The sequence below is a fragment of the Periplaneta americana genome, chromosome 11, assembly GCF_040183065.1.
Source record: "Periplaneta americana isolate PAMFEO1 chromosome 11, P.americana_PAMFEO1_priV1, whole genome shotgun sequence".
NCBI lineage: Eukaryota > Metazoa > Arthropoda > Insecta > Blattodea > Blattidae > Periplaneta > Periplaneta americana.
This window is the reverse complement of record NC_091127.1, coordinates 25,676,173-25,704,026: the sequence shown is the minus strand read 5'-3', so window position 1 is coordinate 25,704,026 and position 27,854 is coordinate 25,676,173. Positions and strand designations below refer to the sequence as shown.

The following is a 27,854-nucleotide window of genomic DNA, read 5'->3' as shown; positions in this document are numbered from 1 at the left end:
GCAAAGGCCTCAACGCGCGTCAAGTATTTATTGTGATATTAGTTTAAAGTGGATCTCTATCGCTATTTGTTAAAAGAATGGAAGTTAAAAAATACAAATTTTACAGGAGAGAAAGAAAACTGTCCAAGACATCTGCACTTTTAACGTAAATTATGAAATATTATGTTGCATTTTAACCATCTTTACTGTGTTTTTTAAAGTTATTTTAATATAAATTGATGCGTCTATTATAAGAGAACACATTTTAGTAAAAAAATGAATTTTGAAAAAATGTGACTTCCGCCCTTTTAAATAATAGCGATTCAGTTATTTTGTGAATATTTTCTTTCATATTAAGTATCTGTTTTAGTATATACTTGTTCGAATTCTAGTGATAAAGAACAATACTTTGAATATGTACTGCTTGTGGATTGTCTCTTGGATGAAAACTAATTCAGTATTTTGTGCTGACTATTACACCCTTACTACGTCATACTACTTTTGACCAATAAAACGGTACGAAAGGACGTATTTCAACCAATCATGGCTGCTTATCGCACAATTTTATCGCGTCCCTAGCATTTGTTTAATTTTATCGCGTCCCTAGCATTTGTTTAATTTTATCGCGTCCCTAGCATTTGTTTCTTTGTTTTCAAACTGCGCTGGTCTGGACGTCAAAAAAAAAAAAAATATGTATATATATATATATATATATATATCATTACAAACCACTCCAGTCGATGCACAGCAGTTTCAAATATCACTCGCATTGGCATTCAAGAACAAGAATGAATAAAAATCACTGATCATACCTATGCATCTTCTGAAATCCGATTTACAAATAAATGAAGGACACCATTCGGAAATCCTGAATAAGTTGAATACACCATGTAGGCCTAAATCAACGAGTTCCACTTCTATTATGCACACGTCCACTATAACATCAATCGAACCACCAACCACATTCAAATTTGAAAATTGTACATTCAATAATTATTCCTTAAAAAATTATTCATTCGGAAATCCTGAATAAGTTGAATACACCATGTAGGCCTAAATCAACGAGTTCCACTTCTATTACGCACACGTCCAATATAACATCAATTGAACCACCAACCACATTTAAATTTGAAAATTGTACATTCAATAATTATTCCTTTTAAAATTATTCATGTTTATTTTTTATGTCATCGTCGTTAATTAAAACTTTTCTAACACTTGTGTATATTAGTTAGGTTATGTTATAGCTTCTGCTGTATGACATTATGGATAGTCACGTATCAGAGATTGTTTAATATTAAGATTTATTGAAAATCATCTGTCAAGTGACGTTGATTACTGGGATTCGGATAATTGAAGTGGAATGCAACGGTTTTAATAAAAATGAAACTGAATCAACAAAGCCTTCTTGACTAGTAACACTGTCATCGTGTATAGATCGAGAACTTATCGACGAGAAGGCATTGCTAGTAATCATACCGGTTATACCGGTAACTCACTACTGCCATCTAGCATGCATCTAGCGTAATATTTGTAATGTTGAGATGGTACAATAATACATTTGAAGACAGTTGTATTTTCGTAAGTAAATTAATATTTTATTGTATTGGAGTACTTAGTTACTTCTAATCTTTATATACTTTCTTCTAATCGTGTAATAGCCAATTAAATCCCACTCGAATTTTGATTTTCTCTAGATAAATCAAAACGTCTAGTGAGATTACTGTTGATAAAATGTAATGGACAGTTAAATATAAGTCAGTATGATAATTATATTGACATAATTTAGTATTAGTTGCAGTTGAATGCCATTTGAGATTGTGGTCATATTGTTGCCTGGGTGATAGATTCGGAGATGATTGCTTGGAATTTTATTCTGATTAAAGCTGCATTAAAAAAATCAAATTCATATTCTCGTAGAATATTTGAATACCCAAACCAAGCAATACATATTCCACAAAGATAAAGCAAAGAAATAAGAAAAAAATATATGAATGAATCAATGAAGGAATGAAAGAATGAATGAATGTACTAATGAATGAATGACCGAATCAATGAACTAATGAATGAATTAATGAACGCATGAATGAACGAATCAATGAACTAATTAATTAATTAATGAATCGATGAATGAAATAATGAATGAATTAATGAACTAACGAATGAATGAACTAATGAATGAATTAATGAACGAATGAATGCACTAATGAATGAATGAGCGAATGAATGAATTAATGAACGAATGAATGAACTAATGAATGAATTAATGAACGAATGAATGCACTAATGAATGAATGAATGAGCGAATGAATGAATTAATGAACGAATGAATGAACTAATAAATTAACTAATGAATGAATTAATGAACGAATGAATGAACGAACGGATCAATGAACTAATTAATTAATTAATTAATCGATGAATGAAGTAATGAATGAATTAATGAACGCATGAATGAACGAATCAATGAACTAATTAATTAATTAATCGATGAATGAAGTAATGAATGAATTAATGAACGAACGAATGAATGAATTAATGAATAAATTAATGAACGAATGAATGAACTAATGAATGAACCAATGAATGAATGAATTAAATAATGAATTAATTAATGAACGGATGAATGAACGAATGAATGAATTAATGAATTAATGAACGAACGAATGAAACAATGAATGAGTGAATTAATTAATGAGTGAATGAACTAATAAATGAATTAATGAACGAATGAATGCACTAATGAATGAATGAATGAGCGAATGAATGAATTAATGAACGAATGAATGAACTAATAAATTAACTAAATAATGAATTAATGAACGAATGAATGAACGAACGGATCAATGAACTAATTAATTAATTAATTAATCGATGAATGAAGTAATGAATGAATTAATGAACGCATGAATGAACGAATCAATGAACTAATTAATTAATTAATCGATGAATGAAGTAATGAATGAATTAATGAACGAATGAATGAATGAATTAATGAATAAATTAATGAACGAATGAATGAACTAATGAATGAACCAATGAATGAATGAATTAAATAATGAATTAATTAATGAACGGATGAATGAACGAATGAATGAATTAATGAATTAATGAACGAACGAATGAAACAATGAATGAGTGAATTAATTAATGAGTGAATGAACTAATAAATGAATTAATGAACGAATGAACTAATGGCTGAATTTATGAACGAATAAATGAATGGAAAGGATATAAACTGTATCACAAATTCTATTTTCTTCCACTTTTCACTTTATTTATAGACGTCCTATTAAGTAATGAATCCGAATTTTAATGTCTTTGTTAAGTCTTGTTCCAGAAAATCAATATCTTTACATAATCAACTTTAACAGTACGTTAAAGCAATTGCAAATAATTTTATAGCTAGTAAATTGCTGTCAAAAACACACGACAAGAATAATGAGAAGGATGATAAATGACACGTCTGCACTTAACCGAAACAGATCGACGAATCCCAGATGCAATGTTTACTGTGTCATTATGCGTGCTATTTGACTCACGTGCTTATTCACCCATGGATTACAGAAATCCGTTGAATTTCAACTGATCACAACTATCTCTCGCTGCAAAGTTATGGTTTTATACTATTGAAATTGTTGTATGATAATTATGATATTATCTCATCCTGCCTAAGGTTTTACCATGGTTTTCCTAAGGCGCTAAGACAAATGTCGGGATGAGCCCTAAAAGAAATGGGTCACGGACCTGCACTCATATCCCCATGAATCTCCCTAATTAACTCTAAATTAATTAACAATTACATCTTTCCCCCTCTTCGCAATTGAGCCATCATATAGCCAAATGGCTGGTCTCGGAATTGAGACAAGTCAACAAGACTCATGACAACAATCACCTCCTACATAATACCCAAATTGGCTAGTCTCTTATATGAGACAACTCATCCTGCCTAAGGTATTCCGTGGTTTTCCTCAGGCGTAAGACAAATGTCGGGATGAGCCCTATAAGAAATGGGCCACGGACCTATATGCCCTTCCCCATATGTATTTCCCTTTATTATAAACGACGTATGCCCTAGTTCAGAACATATAAATTGTCTATTAAATATAGGAGGTCACTCAATTAGTCGCAATTGAAAGGACAGGGACCTCTCAAATTGCAGATTTAGATTTCACGGCGCTTCTTCCGACGGCCTTCACATGCTTTGTCATCGAACAACAGATGACGGCGTCTTGCCATCCTAACGGCAAACACCAGCCAGCTCTTCCTCTTCCCGTTCCGTGATCACTTGATCAAATATCAGTCCCCCTCGCGTATGTGGTACCTAAGAGGTTACGTCCAATTTCGGCTTCCCCTTCAAAATTTTCTAGAGCTCCTTCAGTGGAGCAGCGTAACCCGGAGTGAGACTAGTGGCCAACAGGCTTGGAGCTCACATATTTAGTTTTGTACAGTCCCAAAAACCTTGCAAGGACGCATTTTGCGTACCTTTTAAAAATTTTCCTCCCAATTCTCTTTCGATTTTTCGATTTTTTCGATATGATATTATGAAGTATTGTTGGTTATGAAAGCCTGGGGACGTTGGGTTTACAATATGGTACTAGTGATGGAAATAAATTAAATACCGATATATTGATATTGCAATATATTGCAAACCTAATTTCGATAAACAATATATATCGCAGAAAATATATCGATATATCGAACGATTATCGATATATCGCTATTCCGTAAGAAAATTGCATTTTCAGGCGTACTTTACTGTATTACAATAAAATTACTTAATATTCCTTTTTACCATTGAAATTAACATCATAACAATCAAAAGCATAAATGTAAAATTGTAACAATAAACAATACATATTCAATACCATATGATGTAGGTCTAACCTAAATCAAAATTATGGTGGAGGTAAGGAAGCTTAAATGAAATAGCGGAAAAGAGTTAAGTGAACTTTACATGGTTAAGTATTTCATATTGGAACACGATTCAATTATTCTAATGCTATATAGGATTCAATCCAGGACACAGATATAATGCTCTTTTCTATCTAACAACGTAATCATTTTTAAATGTAAGTAAACAGAGCTTGTAATTATTTTTAAATGTAAGTAAACAGAACTTAGAATGTTACAAGTTTTAACAAACTTCACTGTTGATTTGATACATTCCTTCTGTAGTAAGTTCCCATCGCAAGTTATTGTTACACTCCAACATTCCAAACAACATAGAATTATAGGGACTATTTCGTTTATATGACGTAATACCATTTTAGACCAATGAAGTGTAATGAAATTTTGAATTCCAACCAATCACAGTCAGACTTTGCGATAATTTTTGCAGCTAAATTTATCGCTATCAATTTATCGCATGGTCGTTCTTTTGTTTAGTCGTTGTCGCCAACTGTTTCCCCGTAAATTGATGATCATGAATACATTAAGATGTAACTACACGGTTAAACTTTTATTTAAACTTTAAAGCAATGAATGCAAGATTGATATTTAATATTAATTAATATATTGACGCAGTGAAGACGACGTTCAAAACGGCGCACCATTTAGACACAAAATCTTCATGCACCTTAATTGAACGTACCTTTTAAACTTGATTCTTTCAATATTCTTCCCAGATTGCACGCATACGCGATTGGAATATTGAACTGTGTAGATGCAGCTTTAGTTCCGTTACACACCACAGCGAGAATGCGTTTGTGGAGCTATAAAAAATGCTTTCATGTAGCACTGATTGTAACGGTCGAAATAAGACACAGCTGAGATTGGTCCTGCTTCCACAGGTAACATAACCTATCATCGCATATCAAACCCAGTGACCATGCATAGTAATAACAAGGTCTTTTGATCAAACTGCCTTCCGTATGGCGTAATAAAATTCGTGTTTTAATTAGGCCTATCTATACAGAGATGGCTTCACTGTGTAGCAACATGTTTCGCTATGAATACATAAGCATTGGTATATAGCTGTCCCCACTGTTACTGTTAAATTAAATTATGATTTCAGCAGATAATGAAAAATAATGTATTTATGTTATAGTAATAAGATAAAAGTGCAGTACATGTAATTAACATTGTTAAACCTGTATTTCGCAATTGGCATTACTGAATAATAACATCGAATTTCTTTATTGCAGTAATCGATATTCATCTACGAGTATTTCAATTTCACAATGTCTGAATAGGTAAAGTATTCGTTAATAAACAATTATTACCATTTTTTGATCGAATTTTAGGGATATGTTATTTATATTTTTATTTTATTCACGAAATAGTCCTAATAAATGTCACTCGAGGTCTGAGATTTCCCAGATACATCCACTCGCTTCGCTCGTGGATTTATCGGCGAATCTCAGACCTCTCGTGACATTACTACAGATAAAATTTTTATGCACTAAAAGATATAAGAAAATAGAATGTCAGCACTAGGTTGTGCATAGAAATCATAGACATAAACAAATGTCACATCGGTATTAAATCCTTGTTTCTCTTTCCATTTCAGAATATAGAAATAAAAGTTTTGATATCCGTTTTGAGGTCAGACGGTTCTCTTTCAGGGTGGGAGTTACTCCTGCCTTGGAGAACATTAATATCAATATTAAAATAGTAGTAGATAAACCTCCCGTCTGTCTCAAATTCGCACACGCTGCATTTTGAATTTGGTGCTGCATACTAAACAGTTTGAATTCGAATTCCAGTCCAGCCAATTAGGTCAAGGTATTGAGTGAGGTTGCACAATTATGTAACTGTCCACCTTCAGTAGCGCCATCTCTCGGGAAGTATCGGAGTTGTCTAGTGTGGATTTTGTTGTTGTTGATAATGATAATTATTCCACAAAAAATCGATAAATTTGTGAGAAAACTGATATATTATACGATATATTGAATCAAAATTTCGATATCGATATATCGCTATATCGAAACGAAAATATCGGCATTTCGTGAAAACCGATATATCGTTCCCACCTCTATTGACAAACAATTTTCCAATTATCATGAATTTCTAAAATTTGTAGGTCCTTCAGATTGTCCCATTATCTAAGCCTAATCCTTCCAAATGATCTTTTCCCTATAGCGGTTTCTGTGAACAGAGTTTCTAAATGCCCAATTCATAGTAATTTTCTTCCATTAATTGTGACCACAATTGTGTAGTCTCTTCCATTCCAAAATATCTGTATCTCGAACTGCTCCCAACATTTTTCTAAAACATTTTCGCTTAAAAATTAACAATTCATTCTCATCTGATTTCGTGTCAATTCATACAGCATTCTTATCGGTCAGTGCGATCTTTAGCAGAAGCATGTTTGCTGTGAAAAACAGTAGGCCTATCTTAGTTATAATCATGGAAATGATTAGACGCTGCAGTAGCAGCACAAGTTGCTATAGCAACCTGTCACTGCACTCACTGATAGCATCGTCATCCTAATTCCTGCCGATAATTTGCAATTAAGAGCAGATTAGAGAAACTAATGCTAACAGCACTGCTACAGTAACACAGAATACAATATTTGCAATATGTCATACACTCATATATTAAGAACTTCTGTTTTTTTAACTGGTGATTTTGTCTACAGAAATAAATAATAACAAGATAACAAGGAATAGGGGATAGAAAATCACGTTTGCTTTCTGGACAGATTGAGAAGAAAGGGATGCACTCACTGTGACGCGTCTACAAAATCGTCTCAAGAGGCAGCGAAGTACAATATAGCAGACATATTTTTCATGCGTTTCAAGTTTTCCACTTCACTAAGAATGAAAACTTTTTTTATAATAATTTTTACAACAATTTTGAGAGCATACTTACTATGCAAAAGACCAATAAAATCCAAATTTTGAACTCCCAAATGATTTTGGCTTTTGATTTTTATTTTTTTTGGTAGCTAGGTAGATTATATTTGGTAGGTAGTTTACGTTGGTAGTTAGGTAGATTACTTTTGGTAGATAGGTAGATTACTTTTGGTAGATAGGTAGATTAGGTTGGTAAGTAGGTAGTTTACGTCGATAGATAGGTTGATTACTTTTGGTAGATAGGTAGATTACTTTTGGTAGATAGGTAGATTACGTTGGTAGATATATAGATTACGTTGGTAAATTACGTTGGTAAATTACGTTGGTAAATTACGTTGGTAGTTAGGTAGATTACGTTGATAGGTAGATTACGTTGGTAGTTGGTAGATTACGTTAGTAGGTAGGTAGATTACGTCGATAGATAGGTAGGTTACTTTTGGTAGATAGGTAGATTACGTTGGTAGATATATAGATTACGTTGGTAAATTACGTTGGTAGTTAGGCAGATTACATTAGTACGTAGATTACGTTTGTAGATAGATAGATTACGTTGGTAGGTAGATAGATAGGTTTCGTCGATTGATAGGTAGATTACTTTTGGTAGCTAGGTAAATTACGTCGGCAGTTAGGTAGATTACGTCGGTAGATAGGTAGATTACGTCTGTAGATAGTTAGCTCACTTTTGGTAGAGAGATAGATAGATTACGTTGATAGATTACGTTGGTAGGTAGATAGATTACGTCGATATATAGTAGATTACTTTTGGTAGCTAGGTAGATTACGTTGGTAGATAGGTAGATTACGTCGATAGATAGGTAGATTACTTTCGGTAGCTAGGTAGATTACATTGGTAGTTAGGTAGTTTACGTTGATAGGTACATTACGTTGGTAGTTACGTAGATTACGTTGATAGGTAGATTACGTTTGTAGATAGGTAGATTACGTTGGTAGTTAGATAGATAGATTACGTCGATAGGTAGATTACGTTGGTAGTTAGGTAGGTTACGTTTGTAGATAGGTAGATTACGTTGGTAGGTAGATAGATAGATTACGTCGATAGATAGGTAGATTACTTTTGGTAGTTAGGTAGATTACGTTGGTAGATAGGTAGATTACGTCGGCAGATAGGTAGATTACGTCGGTAGATAGGTAGCTTACTTTTGGTAGATAGATTACGTTGGTAGGTAGATAGATTACGTCGATAGATAGGTAGATTACTTTTGGTAGCTAGGTAGATTACGTTGGTAGATAGGTAGATTACGTCGATAGATAGGTAGATTACTTTTGGTAGCTCGGTTGATTACATTGGTAGTTAGATAGATTACGTTGATAGGTAGATTACATTGGTAGTTAGGTAGGTTACGTTGGTAGGTAGATTACGTTTGTAGATAGGTAGATTACGTTGGTAGTTAGGTAGATTACGACGGTAGATAGGTAGCTTACGTCGGTAGATAGGTAGCTTACTTTTGGTAAATAGATAGATTACGTTGGTAGGTAGATAGATTACGTCGATAGATAGGTAGATTACTTTTGGTAGCTATGTAGATTACGTTGGAAGATAGGTAGATTACGTCGATAGATAGGTAGATTACTTTTGGTAGCTAGGTAGATTACGTTGGTAGTTAGGTAGATTACGTTGATAGGTAGATTACATTGGTAGTTAGGTAGGTTACGTTGGTAGGTAGATTACGTTTGTAGATAGGTAGATTACGTTGGTAGGTAGATAGATAGATTACGTCGATAGATAGATTACTTTTGGTAGCTAGGTAGATTACGTTGGTAGTTAGGTAGATTACGTTGGTAGATAGGTAGATTACATCGGTAGATAGGTAGCTTACTTTTGGTAGATAGATAGATTACGTTGATAGATAGATTACGTTGGTAGGTTGATAGATTACTTCGATAGATAGGTAGATTACTTTTGGTAGATAGGTAGATTACTTTTGGTAGATAGGTAGATTACTTTTGGTAGCTAGGTATATTTTTTATTTTATTGTATTGGGTTATTTTACGACGCTGTATCAACATCTAGGTTATTTAGCGTCTGAATGAAATGAAGGTGATAATGCCGGTGAAATGAGTCCGGGGTCCAGCACCGAAAGTTACCCAGCATTTGCTCGTAGCTAGGTATATTACGTTGGTAGTTAGGTAGATTACGTTGATAGGTAGATTACGTTGGTAGTTAGGTAGATTACGTTGATAGGTAGATTACGTTGGTAGTTAGGTAGATTACGTTGATAGGTAGATTACGTTGGTCGGTAGGTAGGTAGATAGATAGATTACCCCGATAGATAGGTAGATTACTTTTGGTACCTAGGTAATTACGTTGGTAGTTACGTAGATAGGTAGAATACGTTGGTAGTTAGATAGATAGATTGGTAGTGAAATTTGTGAAGGCGCGCAGGAAGAAGTAAAATAAGAGGCAAAACTAAGGGAAATGGAGGAAGAGTGGTAAGCGGATCTCCTTTGGGAAAGAGATGGGTAATCACTAGGGCTAATACTGTGCCATTTCAAAGCCAGTTGATGCAGGTGATTGATTTGTTGTGTATTGAGCGCAGGGGGGAACAACGGAGTAGGGTATCGCGGGCTGCCTATTCGCCCCTCTCAATCTCCTGTCTCTTCAATTCGAAACGCGATCGAGAAACCACTTTCAATTAAAAATATTGTATTCACAAACTGGAAATTACTCGCCTGGATGGACTCTGCTTGGCTGTGACGTAATCAGCTGATTTGGGTTGGCGTATCAGAGCAAAAAATAAAAGAATATGAATGACAAACCATGTAATATAAATCTGCACCATTTATTTATTTCATTTTCTCTCATTAAGTTTCTAAAAATTCAATAAAATGATTGCCACACAGCTATCTGTTACGTTGTACAAAATATCAAACAGTTCAGCTGTCAATAGAACTTAACTAGAGGCTGCATGAGTTCTGTGTAGACAATGTTTTTGAAAATCGGTGAAAGTATAAACTTTTTCCGAAATATAAAATACAGCCGTTTTGCAGCTGACGTCACTGTGAAACTAGAAGCATACCTGGTTGAGGATGCTCACGCGCTATTCACATAGCCACAACGGCGATAATAATAATAATAATAATAATAATAATAATAATAATAATATTCAGGCATGGGTTCGATTCCCTCTTGGGGTGATTACATAGTTGGGTTTCTTCCGAGGTTTTCTCCTACCCTAAGGCGAATGTCAGGTAATCTATGGCGAATCCTCGGCCTTATCTCCGCGAATACCGTCTCGCTATCACAAATCTCGTTGACGCTAAACAACCGAGTAGTTGATACAGCGTTGTTAAATAACCAACTAATAATAATAATAATAATAATAATAATAATAATATTCGGACGTTAGTTCGATTCTCGCTTGGCCTGATTAGCCTACTTGGTTGGATTTTTCCGAGGTTTTCCCCAACCGTAAGGCGAATATCGGATAATCTATGACGAATCCTCTGTCTCACCTCGCTAAATATCAAATCCCATCAACGCTAAATAACCTAGTATTTGATAAAAGTAATGAAATAACATAATAATAATAAAAATAATATAATAATGATAATAATCATGATAATGATCATAATAATGACGATAATGACAATAATGATAATGATGATAATGATGGTAATAATGATGACAATAATGATAATAAAAATAATATAATAATGATAATGATCATAATAATGACGATAATGATGACAATAATGATAATGATCATAATAATAATGATGACAATGATGGTGATAATGATGACAATAATGATAATAATAATAAAAATAATATAATAATGATAATAATCATGATAATGATCATAATAATGACGATAATGATGACAATAATGATAATGATCATAATAATAATGATGATAATGATGGTGATAATGATGACAATAATGATAATAATAATAATAATAATAATAATAAAAATATAATAATGATAATAATCATGATAATGATCATAATAATGACGATAATGATGACAATAATGATAATGATCATAATAATGATGATAATGATAGTGATAATGATGCCAATAATGATAATAATAATAATAAAAATAATATAATAATGATAATCATGATAATGATCATAATAATGACGATAATGATGACAATAATGATAATGATCATAATAATAATGATGATAATGATGGTGATAATGATGAAAATAATGATAATAATAATAAAAATAATATAATAATGATAATAATCATAATGATCATAATAATAATGATGATAATGATGACGATGATGACAATAATGATAATAATAATAATAATAATAATAATAATAGTGATAATAATCATAATAATAATGATGACGATTATGATGACGATAAAGATAATAATAATAGTAATTTATTTTATTTATTTTATTTTATTTATTTTATTTTATTAGAATATTAACGTGCAAAACAACAGCACAAGGCCAATTACAGTTTAGCACAAGATATAGTTTAGCGTAATAGTAATAATAATAATAATAATAACAATAATATTCGGCCGTTAGTTCCATTCCCGCTTGGGCTAATTACCTGGTTGGATTTTTTCCGAGTTTTCGCCAAACCGTAAGGCTAATGTCAGGTAATCTATATCGAATCCTCGACCTCTTCTCGTGAAATACCATCCCTTCGACGTTAAGTAACTAATAGCTGATAAAACGTCGTTAAATAACCAACTAAAAGTAGTAGTAGTAGTAGTAGTAGTAGTAGTAGTAGTAGAAGTAGAAATAATAATAATAATAATAATAATAATAATAATAATAACAATAATAATAATAACTTAATTTTATTATGGAATTCAGACGGTTGTCAGCCACCGGCGTGGCTCAGTCGGTTAAGGCGCTTGCCTGCCGCTCTGAAGTTGCGCTCGATCCCCGCTTGGGCTGATTACCTGGTTGGGTTTTTCCGAGGTTTTCCCCAACCGTAAGGTGAATGCCAGGTAATCTATGACGAATCCTCGGCCTCATCTCGCCAAATATCATCTCGCTGTCACCAATCTCATCGACGCTAAATAACGTAGTAGTTGATACAGAGTCGTTAAATAACTAACTTAAAAAAAGTCAGACGGTTGTCTTCATAATAGAATTTAAATATACTTCTTGTAGCCTATTCTGAATACTTGACATATTATTGTTACAAAGGTATGCATACAGAAATTCTGCACTTTATACATCGTTTGAATGTATCTTACAGTTCCATATAACCTAACATTACAGAAAAAAATATATATCTGTATATACAAATACAGTAAAAAGTACAAGTTGTTACTGTTACGTAGATCTAATTTTGTATACATTTCGTTTGCTGCATTCTTTGCAAAAGGGATTTCTGATCCCTCAACTTTTTTTTACTATATCTCGTCTTCTTTTCTGCAAGGAAATACGTTTCTTAGGGAACGACCATGCAAAGAATCAGCCATGGCCTCCCCCGAGATTTAGCTGGGTCATATGTGTACGGCAAGGACGAGGCGCTCTGAAGAGCGTCTGAGTTGGAAGACGGTCCAAAAGAATGCATTCCTTTGTGGCACCTCCCTAATTGCTCCCGTCTTATCTTTACATCACAGAAAGAAAGTTCTTTTTCTTTTTGTCCGCAATATCTCTTCGTTATTGCCGTCGTACTTTTATTCCTTTTTATTTGCCTTCAGTTCCCTGTTAATTCTATACCCTTGTATTTCCATTCAATTCATTTTCCGTGACGTCTTTATTTATACAGGGCGTTCAACAAGTGGCATGCAGAATTAGTGTTACGACAAATGCGTTGTTATTTATTAGTACACGCTAAGAGTATGCTGTTAAGAGAATAAGGCCGCGTCTGTGGCTTAGCACTGACGCGCTGCTCTCCTATCCAGGCGACTCGGGTTTGATCCCCGTCGAAATCATGATGGCATTTGTGGTAGAAAACCAGTTGCTGTAGAGGATTTTCTCGGGAAAGAGGAGTAGTGGGTACACTGAGACACAAAATATTAAGACATATGTATGCAAGTGATAATTGAAGTATTTTTAAATCAAGTGCAATAGAAATGGGCATTAAATCATGGAGTATAATAATACATAAAGAAAAATGTTAATAGATGAAGGACATAATATACAGTACGCGCTTGTCAAAAAAATTCAAATGTCTCACTGTTCCCATTCAGGAGGGTACAGTGAGACACCACAGTGTCTATTAACGGACATTGAAATGATTTACATTTATTTCAAAAGAAAACAAAAACTTGCAGTCTCTTTATCTTGACATGTTCTGTAGGCTTATTTAGAACCATTTTGATGTCTGACTTCGAAACCATTGAAACATCTGGAACATTAGGAAAAGTGAATTTTCCATGACATTTCAAACTTTTGTGAAAAAATGAAATGAATTTCTGGTGACAAAAGAGCTTATGATTATAAGAATTTAATGTAATTATTTACTATTTTTTTTAACATTTTCTTAAATTTTGTGAATAATTTTTTATTTATGAAACCATTAAAATGTAATGTATCCATTATTTTAAGCTACAGTTCCTAAATTGGTTACTAGTATGTTCATTTTTAATGTTAGTTACTAGTAAATGTAATATAATTACCAGGGAACGGATTTATATGGACTAAAAATATATGAAATATGTAAATATATATGTAGTTATTTTTACCAAAATATGGAATTAAATATGGATTTTTACCAAAATATGGAATTAAATATGGACTTAAAATTATAAAAAAATGACTATGTACGTTAAATATTGGTACATTTTAATCAAACTAAACAAAAAATATAATGGACGTACCTTATCTTCCAATGTAGTTTCAACAAAACACAATTTTTATTGTCTGTTACCATAACAATAGGTTACAAACATTTCTTTCAAGTGCTGAAAAGTGAATCTTCTTCTATTGTCTCTGAGGATAGATTTATACTGACTAAAAGAGCGTTCGACGTCACAAGAAGTAACTGGTACATAATTCAATTTCACAATGTCTGCTGGGGATAAGTCCAAGTTAATCTTCACTGTTGATTCACCACTCATCACAGCAACAACCTTTTGTAGTTCTTCATATCCAGGGTTTTTTGAAAGTACAGTGTCCACCTTAGCTCTTACTGCATCTGCAACTTTACCTCTACCACGATTCAGTTGTTCCACAGTACTATTTATAATTTCAAAACTTTCAGATAGTGAAAGGTGCCTATTTTGGAGACTTTTGAGCGTTTTTATGATGCATGAAAATGTATGCTGAATGTGAGCTAAGTCATTCTTCACACTTATGTCACAGGTAACTGTTTTCGCAGTATCAATTGAGACTGCATCTTCAGAGTCCAATGCAAGGAGAACATTGTTAATAGAGTCTATATGTTCGGCATAATATTCAACTGCTTCTAGCCATGTACCCCATCTAGTTAAAATTGGCTTTGGTGGCAATGGAATTTCAGGGTACATTTCTTTCAACACGTTAACTCTACTGGGAGCTTTGAGAAATACTTTTTTCACTGATGAAATCAACAAATCTACTTTAGGGAAATTGTCTCTGACCACTTCTGCCACACGATGAAATGCATGCGCCACACAAGTAAAATGAGTCAATTTAGGATATACAACAGATAATGCTTGTCCAGCTTTGACCATATAAGGGGCAGCATCGCTAATAAAGAATAACACATTATCGTACATAATACCCTTTGGCCACAGGATACCCATAGCTTCGTTGAACAGTTTAACTATAGTTTTGTTATTGCACTTTTCTAGAACATCACAATGTAAAAGAATTCGTTCAGAATATTGTTCACTTAACAAACCGATAACTACATTACCAACAAGTCTACCATCTTTGTCGGGAGTCTCATCAATGGAAACCCAAATTGAACTATCTTTAATTTCATCTCTTATCTTCTGTATTGTCTCATCGTAGATGGATGGAGCATACGTCTTCCTAAGTGTTGACTCATCCGGGATTGTATGTTGAGTATATTTTTCAAGGAATTCCCTGAAGACCTTATTCTTTAGTTTGTAGAGAGGAATATCAGCAGAGATGAGAGAACGGCACAGGTCGATGTTAAACTCAGATCTTACATTCGATGTTGTTGGTTGTGTTAAAAACAATTGTCTCTGCTTGGAATTTAGTTGTTTGTTGGCCTGATGTTTACTAGTTGTAATGTGTTGTTGCACCAGGAACTTTTGTGTAGATGATACTGCACACTGACACAAATTACAAAATAATATTTTATTGTCAGTTGATAAACCATCTTCTTTAAATTCTGAAATGTAACTTGTTAGTTTTGATTTTAAATTGACTGAATGACGTACTTTTGGCATATTTACCGTCTTTATAGTATGATTTACAAAACTGAACCTATGTGTACTCTGACTGGCATTTAACTGTTGAGCTGCACAACTGAAGTCTGTTAAAAATTTTAAATTAAATTAATACAGTTTTGTAACTTACTTTCCCATTGTTGATAGGACTGCTAATTTTCAAATAACTCTGATGTTAAAGGGATTACTGAACATGTGTTTAAATCTCTATTGTTGAAATGTATTTTTAAAAGTTAATGGAATTTTGTTTTGTTTTATTGTTAAACCTAATATAATATGGAGTGTTTTATATGAAATATGGAAAATATATGGAAATTAACGAAAATATGTACTAAACTCTAAAATATGGAAAAATATGGAAAATAAAAGTATGATTTTTGAACCCTACACATTGTGAAACATAAAGATAATGCAAAATATAAATTATATTAGCTTTATAAGTAAATTTGTATTTACATATAAATCCTTTCCCTGATAATTACAGTTTGTTTTTGCAAATCATTGGTACATGGGAACGGTGAGACGTCTCAGTGTACCCTTCAATGGCATGTCTCACTGTTCCCTTTATGCATAGTTCATTTAAAAATGACGCCATCACTTCAAAATTAAAACAAGAAAGACGAAACCTTGCCAAACATAATCTCAAATACCATAGTATTAGGTAACAAAACATTCATATTTATATCTCATATGTATATCCAATATAACCTTCATTAAACACAAGCCAAAATTTTATTTACAGATTGAAAAATTACGAATTATTTTTTCATCACTCACCTTTATAACTAGAATCAAATCGAGTATGAAAATACTGTTACTTTACTCATACAACACACAACTCCACTCTTACCAACATCTCAACATCAAAATTTACCATCTAATAAAAAATGTCTCACTGTTCTTCCTGTCTTACTGTACCCACTTCTCCCCTACATCCTTTTCCTTGTCTCTGATAGACTTAAGGCGAACATTTTTGGCCATTTTTCGTCCATGTTGATTTTCGATGCTGAATATTGCGTTGAAAGTGTAGTTGTCGTTGAGACATGTAGACGTGAGGATAGCAGTCTGCTGGTCGAGCTTGGCCCTACATGGGTTGTCACACCACGGATTGCTTACAGTATTACTTACCAAAGATATATGATGTTTATTTTTATACCGGGACATCATTTTATTTTTAGTAGCATTTTTAATATTAACCCGGCTATACCTTTGGATTAACGGTTGAGAACCGAAAACACTGTTTGCTACCCCCTTCTACGACCGGAGTTTGATGATACTGGCGTAAAGTACAAACAAATCACTTTACTAGGTATAGGAGGGAAGAAAAGTAGTTCATCCATTTACGTGAACTAGGAAATATCACGATTTTGAGTTTGATAATTTTCATTAGGTTTTTCTTTAATCAAAATACAGTACAGTATTAACAATAAGTGTTTTTACTCACGAACTGAGCTGTCCATGCGGACGTATTCATTATGCAGTGTATATTATACTGTCTACAGCACATTAGCCTACAATATAGAGAGTAGATTTAAATTGACAAATAATCATAATATGGATATTTAAACAGAATTTTGAAAATGGTGGACGTTCATTTCGATACTGGCTTCAGTTCGTTTGTCCTTATTATCTCACTTTAGACTATTATACCTAATTCCAATTTCCAGTTTCGTCCTTCGTACCATTAACTCATGTTGAAATAATTCTGTACCTACTCCATAAAGAGTACGTACCTTACGTACTGTAAACTCAATCTTCACTTCTGCCCTATCCGAAAAGATAAAATTACTCATATTGCTATCTACTGTCCGTCCAAGTGGTTATGTCGCAGGATCGTAGAAAAGGGGAAATCACGTGACAGTTAATTTACTTAACTTATTTAAGTTACTTTAAACAGTTGTACAATATTACGTAGACGTCCAATTCCTAAGAGAAAATGTTTTCAGAAAAGAACTAAGTCAGCCGAACCACTAGTCTTTACAGAGGGGCGAGCAGAAGCAGGTGGGGAAAATCGGGGTGTAACGTAAGAAAACGGACGTACAGTATCTGTGCGAAAATATGATTCAATATTGAAAGCTCTTTCTTCACTGGAAAACGCAACTATATTTCTGGACCGTACTATACTCACTAACTCAATACTGTTTACTATGACCATAAGGCGACTTTGACTGCATATGCGGCATTGGTTCTGTGTGGAGGACGGTTGAACTTCATTAGTAGAAGGAATGGGAGTGAAGTACATAAAAAAACTCAGGTACAATAAAAATCGAAGTAAAAATAAAATGATGTCCCTGTATAAAGTGGACTGTACTCTATCTTAGGTTATCATACCGACGTGTTAGACAACATTGACGTCCTGATTGTCCCGTCAAGTCAACACATCCTTGCACATTTTTTTCAATGAAATACACAGTTCATTTGATTTCTCTTTATTGATAATGTTGTGGTTTATATCTTCCTTCCATTAAATTAACTGTTGCTGAAATATGACCCCTCGATGTCGAAAATAGGTGGAAAGAGAAATGATGAGAAGAACCGAGATGGAAATTCTATAAAATCAATATTATTTATCTGTTGCTGGAAAGTAATTAGACCTGTGTGAGTCATTTGCATGTGTATGTAATGTAATTAATATTTACCGATATATTTTATTTTGTGTTTTAATTTGACAGGATTATTAAAAGATTAGCATGTTCGTGTATTAACGAACACGCAATGAGAAGCTGTTAATGGACTTCGAATTAGACGAAGTGAAGTGACAATTTGAAGGATTTTAATTGTACAGGTCGTGCAGTAATTTGATAGAAACGTATCTGATGAGACGTTTTTGTTTACATTCTCCTCTCTCAAGAGTGAAGTTACACTCAACCCCACTACGGAGCAATGACCTTAAGAAGCACTGGTACTCTTTGCAATGTTGCAACACGTTACATTTCGTATTCTCAAAACTATTGGATGCATAAGAAAACTAATTTATTACAAGTTCTTCACATTCACTTTGTTATTATTAAATATCTGTTCAAAAGAACCCTAATTCACCAAGCGGTATGCTAGGGTTTCAGTTTTTGTTATACTGTATTTTACTTATCTATACTACTTATTTTTACACAGATAATGGTGAAATATGTATCTACAGTCTTTTAAATATAAAGTTTAGCAAGTCTATAAATTGTCTGTAGCAACAAGGTTTTTTAATCACTTCACATAGTGGAGTCCTGTATGCGGTGTCGCAGTCCAGAAGATGTGTCTTTATTTGAAATATCTTTGCTTCAATAATAGGACAGTCAAATAGAAGGTGTTTCACACTGTGAAGGTCTTCGCGGCAGGAGCATTTAGAGTCGATGTCTGTTGGAATGTTGAATCTGTCGTAAGTTCCAAATTTCCCATGTCCAGAAAGAAACTGCGTTGTTACGAAAGTAGGTTTGAAGTGATGGCTTTTGAGTCGGTCGTGGATTGTTGGGAAGTAGGTGTCTCTTGTTAGTGATCCGGTTGTGCTTGTCGTCCATCTAGTATTCCAGTTTTGAGTCTATTGTCGTATTTGTTTCTTGATATATGATATCGGTTGTAAATTGTATGTCGGAGTTTCGTTGCTGGATGCTGCAGCTTTCATAGCTCATCAGCTCTTTCATTTCCTCTTACACCATTGTGTCCACGGACCCAAGTGAGGCATATGTGCTGCGCGTACTTTTCAAGTAATTCCCTTGCCTCTATCGCTAATGGGTGACGGTTGTACTTGTCAGCGATGCAATGAAGGGCAGCTTGGGAGTCACTAAATATGCGCGCTCTGTTTTCGTTCTTAATGTACCATTTCATAGCTTCATTAATTGCTAGAAGTTCTGCTTAAAAACTTATTTCTGTGAATTAATGTACCCACCCTGTATATGAATTTTTTTTTTTAGAAAATTAAGCTGTCGTTTGTCTTTCTCCTGTTAGCTCAATTTTCTTCTGAATCATTAAATTTTCATAATAAAGTTAAATTTTATTTTGAAATCAATCACACACTAGAACCGATCAATTCGACAGTGCACACTTAACCGAAATACTTACGCCAATAGCATACATGCAACTTAAATGTCAATAAAAGATTAGGTCTTTTGTATAGCGGGTACATGTAGGGTGTTGTCCCATAACGGAAGAAGAGTTTTAACACCTTGTCACGAAGGAACAACAAACATTGCTGTTGAAATAACGCTAGAGGGAGGACGATTGCTGGATGTCTACTAGATTTTAATTTAATTAAATGTGTTTGTATTTCTGTTTTCGGACTTCCTCTGGAGATTACACGACTGCAAAGTTTAAATTCCTGTTAATTCAATTAAAATCAAATAGGAGAGTGGCAGTGCCCTGCAGTTTGTGTTTCTAGTCACAATGTTCCACTTGTCAAAATAAAATTGGGTCGGTGACTGGCTCTATGTATCGAGTAAATAAACTTCTTCGTGTGACATAATGAGTGGAAGAATGATAATGATTATAAAGATAGGGGAGAGTCGGGTAGTATCGGACATCGGGTAATATCGGACAGTGAGTTTCTTTCATCTACCACACGATGATAGTACCTGATTGACATGGTTACGTTTCTGTGATGTCGCATAGAGAAACGTAACCATGTCATTCAGGTATTACCATATGGTGGTAGATGAAAGAAACGCACTGTCCTATACTACCCGATGTCCGATACTACCCGACTCTCCCCTAAAGATAAAGGTAATTGTGTGGATGATGAGGATGATGGTGATGATATGAAGATTTTATGATGATAATTGTGATAGTGGTGTTAATGTTCTCGCTCTTCTTATAAACAGTATTACAATAATAATAATTTATTATAATAACAATAATATTAATTGAAGAGTCCACTGCAAGAATGATGGATGTCATTTGGATTACATTTTGCAGGAGAAGCAATTCAAATTCGAATTTATTTACAATTTACATTTGAATTGAATACATATGAATAGATACCCGAAATGAGCATATGCTCGTGCTCGGGTACAGTCCAGTAGTCTACATAAATTTTACAGGGTTCAAATAATAATGCTGATGATACAAATAATAGTAACAATAATAATAATAATAATAATAATAATAATAATAATAAAAGAATAATCGTGACAGAAATGATACAAAGATTGTAATACAAAATAATTAATTAATAATGTTATGTTTTATTTAACGACGCTCGCAACTACAGAGGTTATATCAGCGGATGTGCCGGAATTTTGTCCCGCAGGAGTTCTTTTACATGCCAGTAAATCTACTGACATGAGCCTGTCGCATTTAAACACACTTAAATGCCATCGACCTAGCCCGGGATCGAACCCGCAACCTTGGGCATAGAAGGCCAGCGCTATACCAACTTGCCAACCAGGTCGACAATTCATTAATAATAATAATAATAATAATAATAATAATAATAATAATAATAGTGATAAAACAAAAATATTTACAATAATAAAATAAATACTAAGACGGATAAAATAAAATATAAAACCACTAGCGAGAGTTAACAGAACTTAAATAAGCATATAATAACCGGAAAAAATGCCAAACTCGAAAATCAACAGCAAAGTTCGTTGTATCGCAGACGACAGCAACCGCCGTATTGACACTGTGTAAATTGAAAGTTTGAAATGCTTAGAGCTCAAAGCTTAACTGTGATTTTCCGATCATTACTGGACAATGACTATCAGTGTTAATGCCATATAACTCTGTATGTACATTCTATATGTCTTAAGGTATGCATTGACAGTCTTGGTTCATTTTCGACAAGAAAGTGACATCCATCATTCTTGCAGTGGACTCTTCAATTATCGTCACCATCATGATGAATGTCATTATCACTTTTGTCACAATAAACATCATTCTCATTACTGTCATCACCACCATGTCCATCACTTCTTTTGCCACAATAAAGTCATCAGCTTGAGTAATTAGGTCGTACCGAGCGAGTCGGCTCATGCGTATTGCATGGGACTCGCATTCAGGAGGTCTATGGTTCGATTCCCGGACTGACCAACCTGACTGAAATTTTTCCGTGGTTTTTCACACTTACTTAGACGAATGTCGGGTTGGAGTTTTCATTGCCACGCTCCATTTTCCCTTCACCTCCCGTGTAGAAAAAAAAAAAATCTAGATCTTCATATCATATCATTCATCTTTCTCATCTCATTCAATAGACATATTCAGGTCAAGACGCATGTCTTCATCCACTTACGGGAGGGGGCGTCCCCTCTACAACCGTTCCTGAGTTCCTAGACTTCCGCAATATCTCTGCCAGGATTCATTCCTTCCATACCTTGGAAGGGCCGTTGGAATGGATCCTGTGCTGCTTGGTCACCTTCACGGTGTGAACTTAGGGTGGGGAAGGGTAGAAAGCCCCCATTGGGTGAGCAGATGAGGAGTCACATGCGGCCAGTGGGCTGGTACATCCTTATCCTTATTTATCCCATACAGTTCGGGTATACAATAGGCCTCAGTATGGCTGACGTGCAAAGAGTCGTCCTTATTTTATTGGGTTATTTTACGACGCTGTATCAACATCTAGGTTATTTAGTGACTGAATGAAATGAAAGTGATAATGCCGGTGAAATGAGACCGGGGTCCAGCACCGAAAGTTACCCAGCATTTGCTCGTATTGGGTTGAGGGTAAATCCCGGAAAAAACCTTAACCAGGTGACTTGCCCCGACCGGGATTCGAACCCGGGCCACCTGGTTTCGCGGCCAGACGCGCTAACCGTTACTCCAAAGGTGTGGACATGAACATGTGTCACGGATGCGCAATAACAGGCTACATCAGAGACTGTTTAATTACAATTTTTGTGGAAAGAGTGACCTTTGACGACGAAGAAAGTGGTGGAGAGAGCAGCTTTCAACCTGAAGCGGAACAAGCCAGAAGGTCCGATCCAAGATAGTCAATCGTGATGACAGATTTTCTCCCACTGAAAGGTAAATTGAATAAGATAGTAGTACGACTAATTTGACGCGGGAAAGAACTGGCCAGTAACTTTTACCCAGTATTCTCTCGTTCAGGTAAATTTATTTTTCTCGCTTTCTTTGAATCTACCACACTGGACTCTCAGCTTCATTTCTCTTACAATGAAAGTTATGTCATATAATAATAATAATAATAATAATAATAATAATAATAATAATAATAATAATAATAATTTATTTTAGCTGGCAGAGTTAAGACCGTAAGGCCTTCTCTTCCACTCAACCAGCAAAAAGTATACATACATATGTATGAACTTACAAAGAATTCAACAATTTGATTTAGATAAGAGTTACATGTATACAAGAGTTATTTACGAATTAAACAACAAAATACTATGAACCATTAATAATTAAACAATGAAATACTATGAACCATTAATAATTAAACAACAAAATACTATGAACCATTAATAATTAAACAGTGACATACAAACTATGTAGCAGAATTAAGCTAAAATACATAAAATGTTAATATTGTAAATTTTATTTAACTCAACAACAATGTAACTTTATTATCTCAACAATAATTCCAAGCCACCGGCGTGGCTCAGTCGGTTAAGGCGCTTGCCTGCCGGTCTGAAGTTGCGTTCGAGCGCGGGTTCGATCCCCGCTTGGGCTGATTACCTGGTTGGGTTTTTTCCGAGGTTTTCCCCAACCATAATGTGAATGCAAGGTAATCTATGGCGAATCCTCGGCCTCATATCGCCAAATATCATCTCGCTATCACAAATCTCATCGACGCTAAATAACCTAGTAGTTGATACAGCGTCGTCAAATAACCAACTAAAAAAAACAATAATTCCTTTCTACAATTCACCTTAAACGCTCTCGCCAACAATGGGATTTGCTCTACGCACAGCAACACAGCGTTCGTTATTGTACTCCACAAACGACAATGACAATTTACTTGGACTATTACGAACAACAATGAACTGTTAATCTTAACTAATATTTACAAAGCACTATTTACAAATCAGAACTGTCAGTTCTCAGTTCACAGTTCTTCTAGCTCAGTCACTCGAGTTCACAGTATCTCGTACCACAGACCTTCAGAGACAGTTCACTGCACTCGAACTCAGGTCCCTCCAACTGCGGTCCACTGCACTCGAACTCAGGCCTTCGGATGCTGACACAGTTGCGGACGCACACTCGAGTCGAACTCCGGTACACAAGACTGGCTTGCTTGCTCTGGTTTACTCACTGACTGAATTAACTGAAAACTGCTCAAGTTCGCTCGCGTTTCTTATTTTATAACCATAGCGACGTAGCCTGGAAAGTTCCACGCGTGTCCAGAGATAGCACTCCAGAGAACAATCCAGATCCTTCTCCTCTCTGCCAACACCAGATGCGCGCGCAAACTCCCTCGCCGCGTAGGCCCTTTCCCCTCTCTTCTCTCCTCCGCGCGCCGTCCCTCAGTGGTCCGTGGAGCCTGTGTCGTCTCACGCGCGATCTGCTCTCTTGCGGGACGCTGGTCGTGAGTTCGAATCTCACGTCGCTGTCACAATATATTTCAAGTAATGTTAGATAATAGAAAGAGATTATTATGAGACAATTTTGAAAATACAGCACTATCAGGATGCATGTCTAAAGGAAGGAGTAACAATGTAGACAGTGATAGTTTAAGTCAGTATGATTGGAGTGAAATGCTAAGAAGGTTATCTTTTAAGCTGTTTTTAAAAGTGTTTATTGTCTTGCAGCCCCTATTACTTTGTGATAGGGAATTCCATTGTCGCGAGGTGGATACTGTAAAAGATGATGAATAACGAGATGTTCTATGAAGAGGTATACTTAACGCGCCACAGATAAGTGATCTGGTATTTACGTCGTGGTTAGAGTATAGATAAGAGAAACGAGACGAAAGGTAATTTGGTGTTGAAGTGTGTAGAATTCGAAAGAGTAAAGACAAAGAGTGTAAAGTTCCACGTTCTTTAAGTCGGAGCCACGAAAGACTTGCGAAGGACGTTGATAGGTGATCATATCGTCAGATGTTGCATACGTATCTGACGCACATATTCTGAACTCGCTGTAACTTGACTGACAGTTCAGAACTTAGGTCACTTAACAAAACGTCACAATAATCGAAGTGCGGCATTACTAGGGTTTGTACTAGGGTAAGTTTTAGTTGCTGGGGCAAGAAGTTTCTTAAGCGACTCAAACAGTGAATGGAGGAACAGGTTTTTTTTTTTTTTTTTTTTCGTTTCTTTAACTTTAAAATTCCAATTTAGATTATTATCGAAAAAGAAGCCAAGATTTTTTACGACAGATGAATAAGGGATTAGCGTGTTGTTAAGGGTAACAACTGAAAGCTTACTGTTATTAAGAGAGTTAACTAAACGCTTCTGGCCAATAATTAGCCTATAGCTTGAGTATTCGTCGCTCTTAAAAAATTTCTTTCTCTTTTCCGGACTTTATATCGCCGACAGTGGATCAAATAGCAAGCATGACAACAGTCTAACATTAAGGACGACGTATTAGAAGTTATTTTCGGTTAATTTAAATATTTACATTGCTGCGGTTGATTGTGCTGTCCTTTGCATTGTCACGCCCCCCTGGTATCGGGAACTGTTTGCAAGAATAGAAGCGCTCAATATTTTATTAATAGAGCCTACATCGAGCATCAGGGCAGTAAAAAACAAACAATTGAACGTTGTAACATTTATAACGTCATCAGAAACCTGCGTCATCAACAACCTTTAGCAACCCGATGAATATTTGATCGTCCTAGTGGGTCGTATGCAAAACCAATGGTTGTATTACATGACGAGACATGATTGATCGCAGGACGCCATCTTGGTCATTGCTGGGCGACGCGTATTGTTCATAGAATTTAATGCACGGCATGCGAGAGGCTACTTTATTTTGTTCCAGTCGTTGAAACGTTGGAAGCAGCGTTTCGTGAAATCCAATATTTCCCCGTAATCTCTCTCTATCCTCCCACTATCTACTCTTCCGGGATATTTCTGTCCCTCTGTGCAGGATTATCACTGAACCTGGAAAAATAATTTGTGCTTATCCCGTTGAAAATTGAATAGAAAATGCTAAAAGAAGGGGGTTAAGCATGGTTAAATTCACAACCTCAAATCAATTAAACCTTTTCTTACTGCTGTTTCAAAAATCTGTTTCTCGGGTAAATGACGTAAGTCAAATACGTCATTGCAGCAAAAAAAGTAATTTTTTTTTTTTTATAATCTAAGGCGACTTGGGTAGCTCAGTTACTTCGGCTCGAAGACAAAATGTGATATGTTAAGGCTGGTTCACAATCAACCGGGAACGAGAACCAGAATGAAAACGAGAAGCAGAGGACGTGAATATGAACAATTTTGATTCACAATAAACCGAGAACGTAGACGACTATACATATCGATATGCATGTCAATAACGATATGTAAAGTCGATATTATACATTCTGATTTCATTAGTGTATAATTGACAAATGGCGTTCTCTCATGAGTACAAGGCAGCCAACATAAACACAGATTAACCAACTTCGAAATTTCAACTGAAACATTTCAGTAGTAGGTTCTTTTTAGTATGTTATTTTACGACGCTTTATCAACATCTAAGGTTATTTAGCATCTGGATGAGATGAATGTTATGTTATGTTTTATTTAACGACGCTCGCAACTGCAGAGGTTATATCAGCGTCGCCGGATGTGCCGGAATTTTGTCCCGCAGCAGTTCTTTTACATGCCAGTAAATCTACTGACATGAGCCTGTCGCATTTAAGCACACTTAAATGCCATCGACCTGGCCCGGGATCGAACCCGCAACCTTGAGCACAGAAGGCCAACGCTATACCAACTCGCCAACCAGGTGGACTGATGAGATGAATGTGGTAATGCCGGTGAAATGAGTCCGGGGTCCAGCACCGAAAGTTACCCAGCATTTGCTCATATTGGGTCGAGGGAAAACCCCGGAAAAACCTCAACCAGGTAACTTGCCCCGACCGGGAATCGAACTTGGGCCACCTGGTTTCGCAGCCAGATGCGCTGACCGTTACTCCACAGGTGTGGACGAAACATTTCATTAGGTACGGTACTATAAATATGCCCATGCTTCTTTATTATCACAAACCTATTTTAAGCCTACCATAACGTAAAATAATTAGAGAAGAAACATTTTGTAACAGAACAAAAATGAACACAACAGTAGTTATTGAATTGAAGCATGAATATGTAATGTGTAATACAACCAATACAGTAATAAAATATGATTCACTTACGATCGGTGTTCAAAGATGCAGCTATTGATAGCCACGTATTCTCCTTCATTTTCTCATCTTTATACGAGGCACGCCGCTTATCGTAAATGTGAGGATTTCAATATTAGAATCTCATCAAATAAAACTTGCTTCATGATGCACAGCACAGAACAAAATAATGCGTAGGTTATGTCACGGTCTTCTTATTATAAAATATACGACGACAAAACAGCTTTTAGAGGGCAATAGAAAGAATCTAGTGGGCTGTGATCGGAAACGTGAACGCCAATGTTGAAACTTGGCCAACTCTCCGTTCCCGATCCCGGACTCCGGCAAGCTTTTCGTTAATTGTGAATGCTCACATTTAAATGTACACATTTTAACAATTTTACCGTTTTCGTTTTCGTTCCGATTCTCTTTTCCGGTTTATTGTGAACCAGCCTTTATTTCTTGCTGTTTCTCAGGAGCAAACATTTAATGTTTGAGCCACTGTATCAAATCGTAGTCAGTATTACCAGGTTTTCACAGACGCAAATCCTTATAGATGGTAAAATATCCCTGCCTTGGTTAAATAAAAGTCCAACGT

At 35.1% G+C, this 27,854-nt stretch overlaps 1 protein-coding gene across 1 annotated transcript in view; it reads right to left on the bottom strand.

Annotated features, from left to right (window-relative positions):
- Positions 1-17,238, bottom strand: part of LOC138708683 (octopamine receptor beta-1R-like) — a 60,171-nt gene extending 42,933 nt beyond the window's left edge. Inside the window, exon 1 of the mRNA XM_069838770.1 lies at positions 16,988-17,238. Coding sequence (XP_069694871.1) covers positions 16,988-17,238 — 251 coding nt within the window. The remainder of the gene's footprint in view (positions 1-16,987) is intronic.
- Between the last annotated feature and the right edge of the window lie 10,616 nt (positions 17,239-27,854).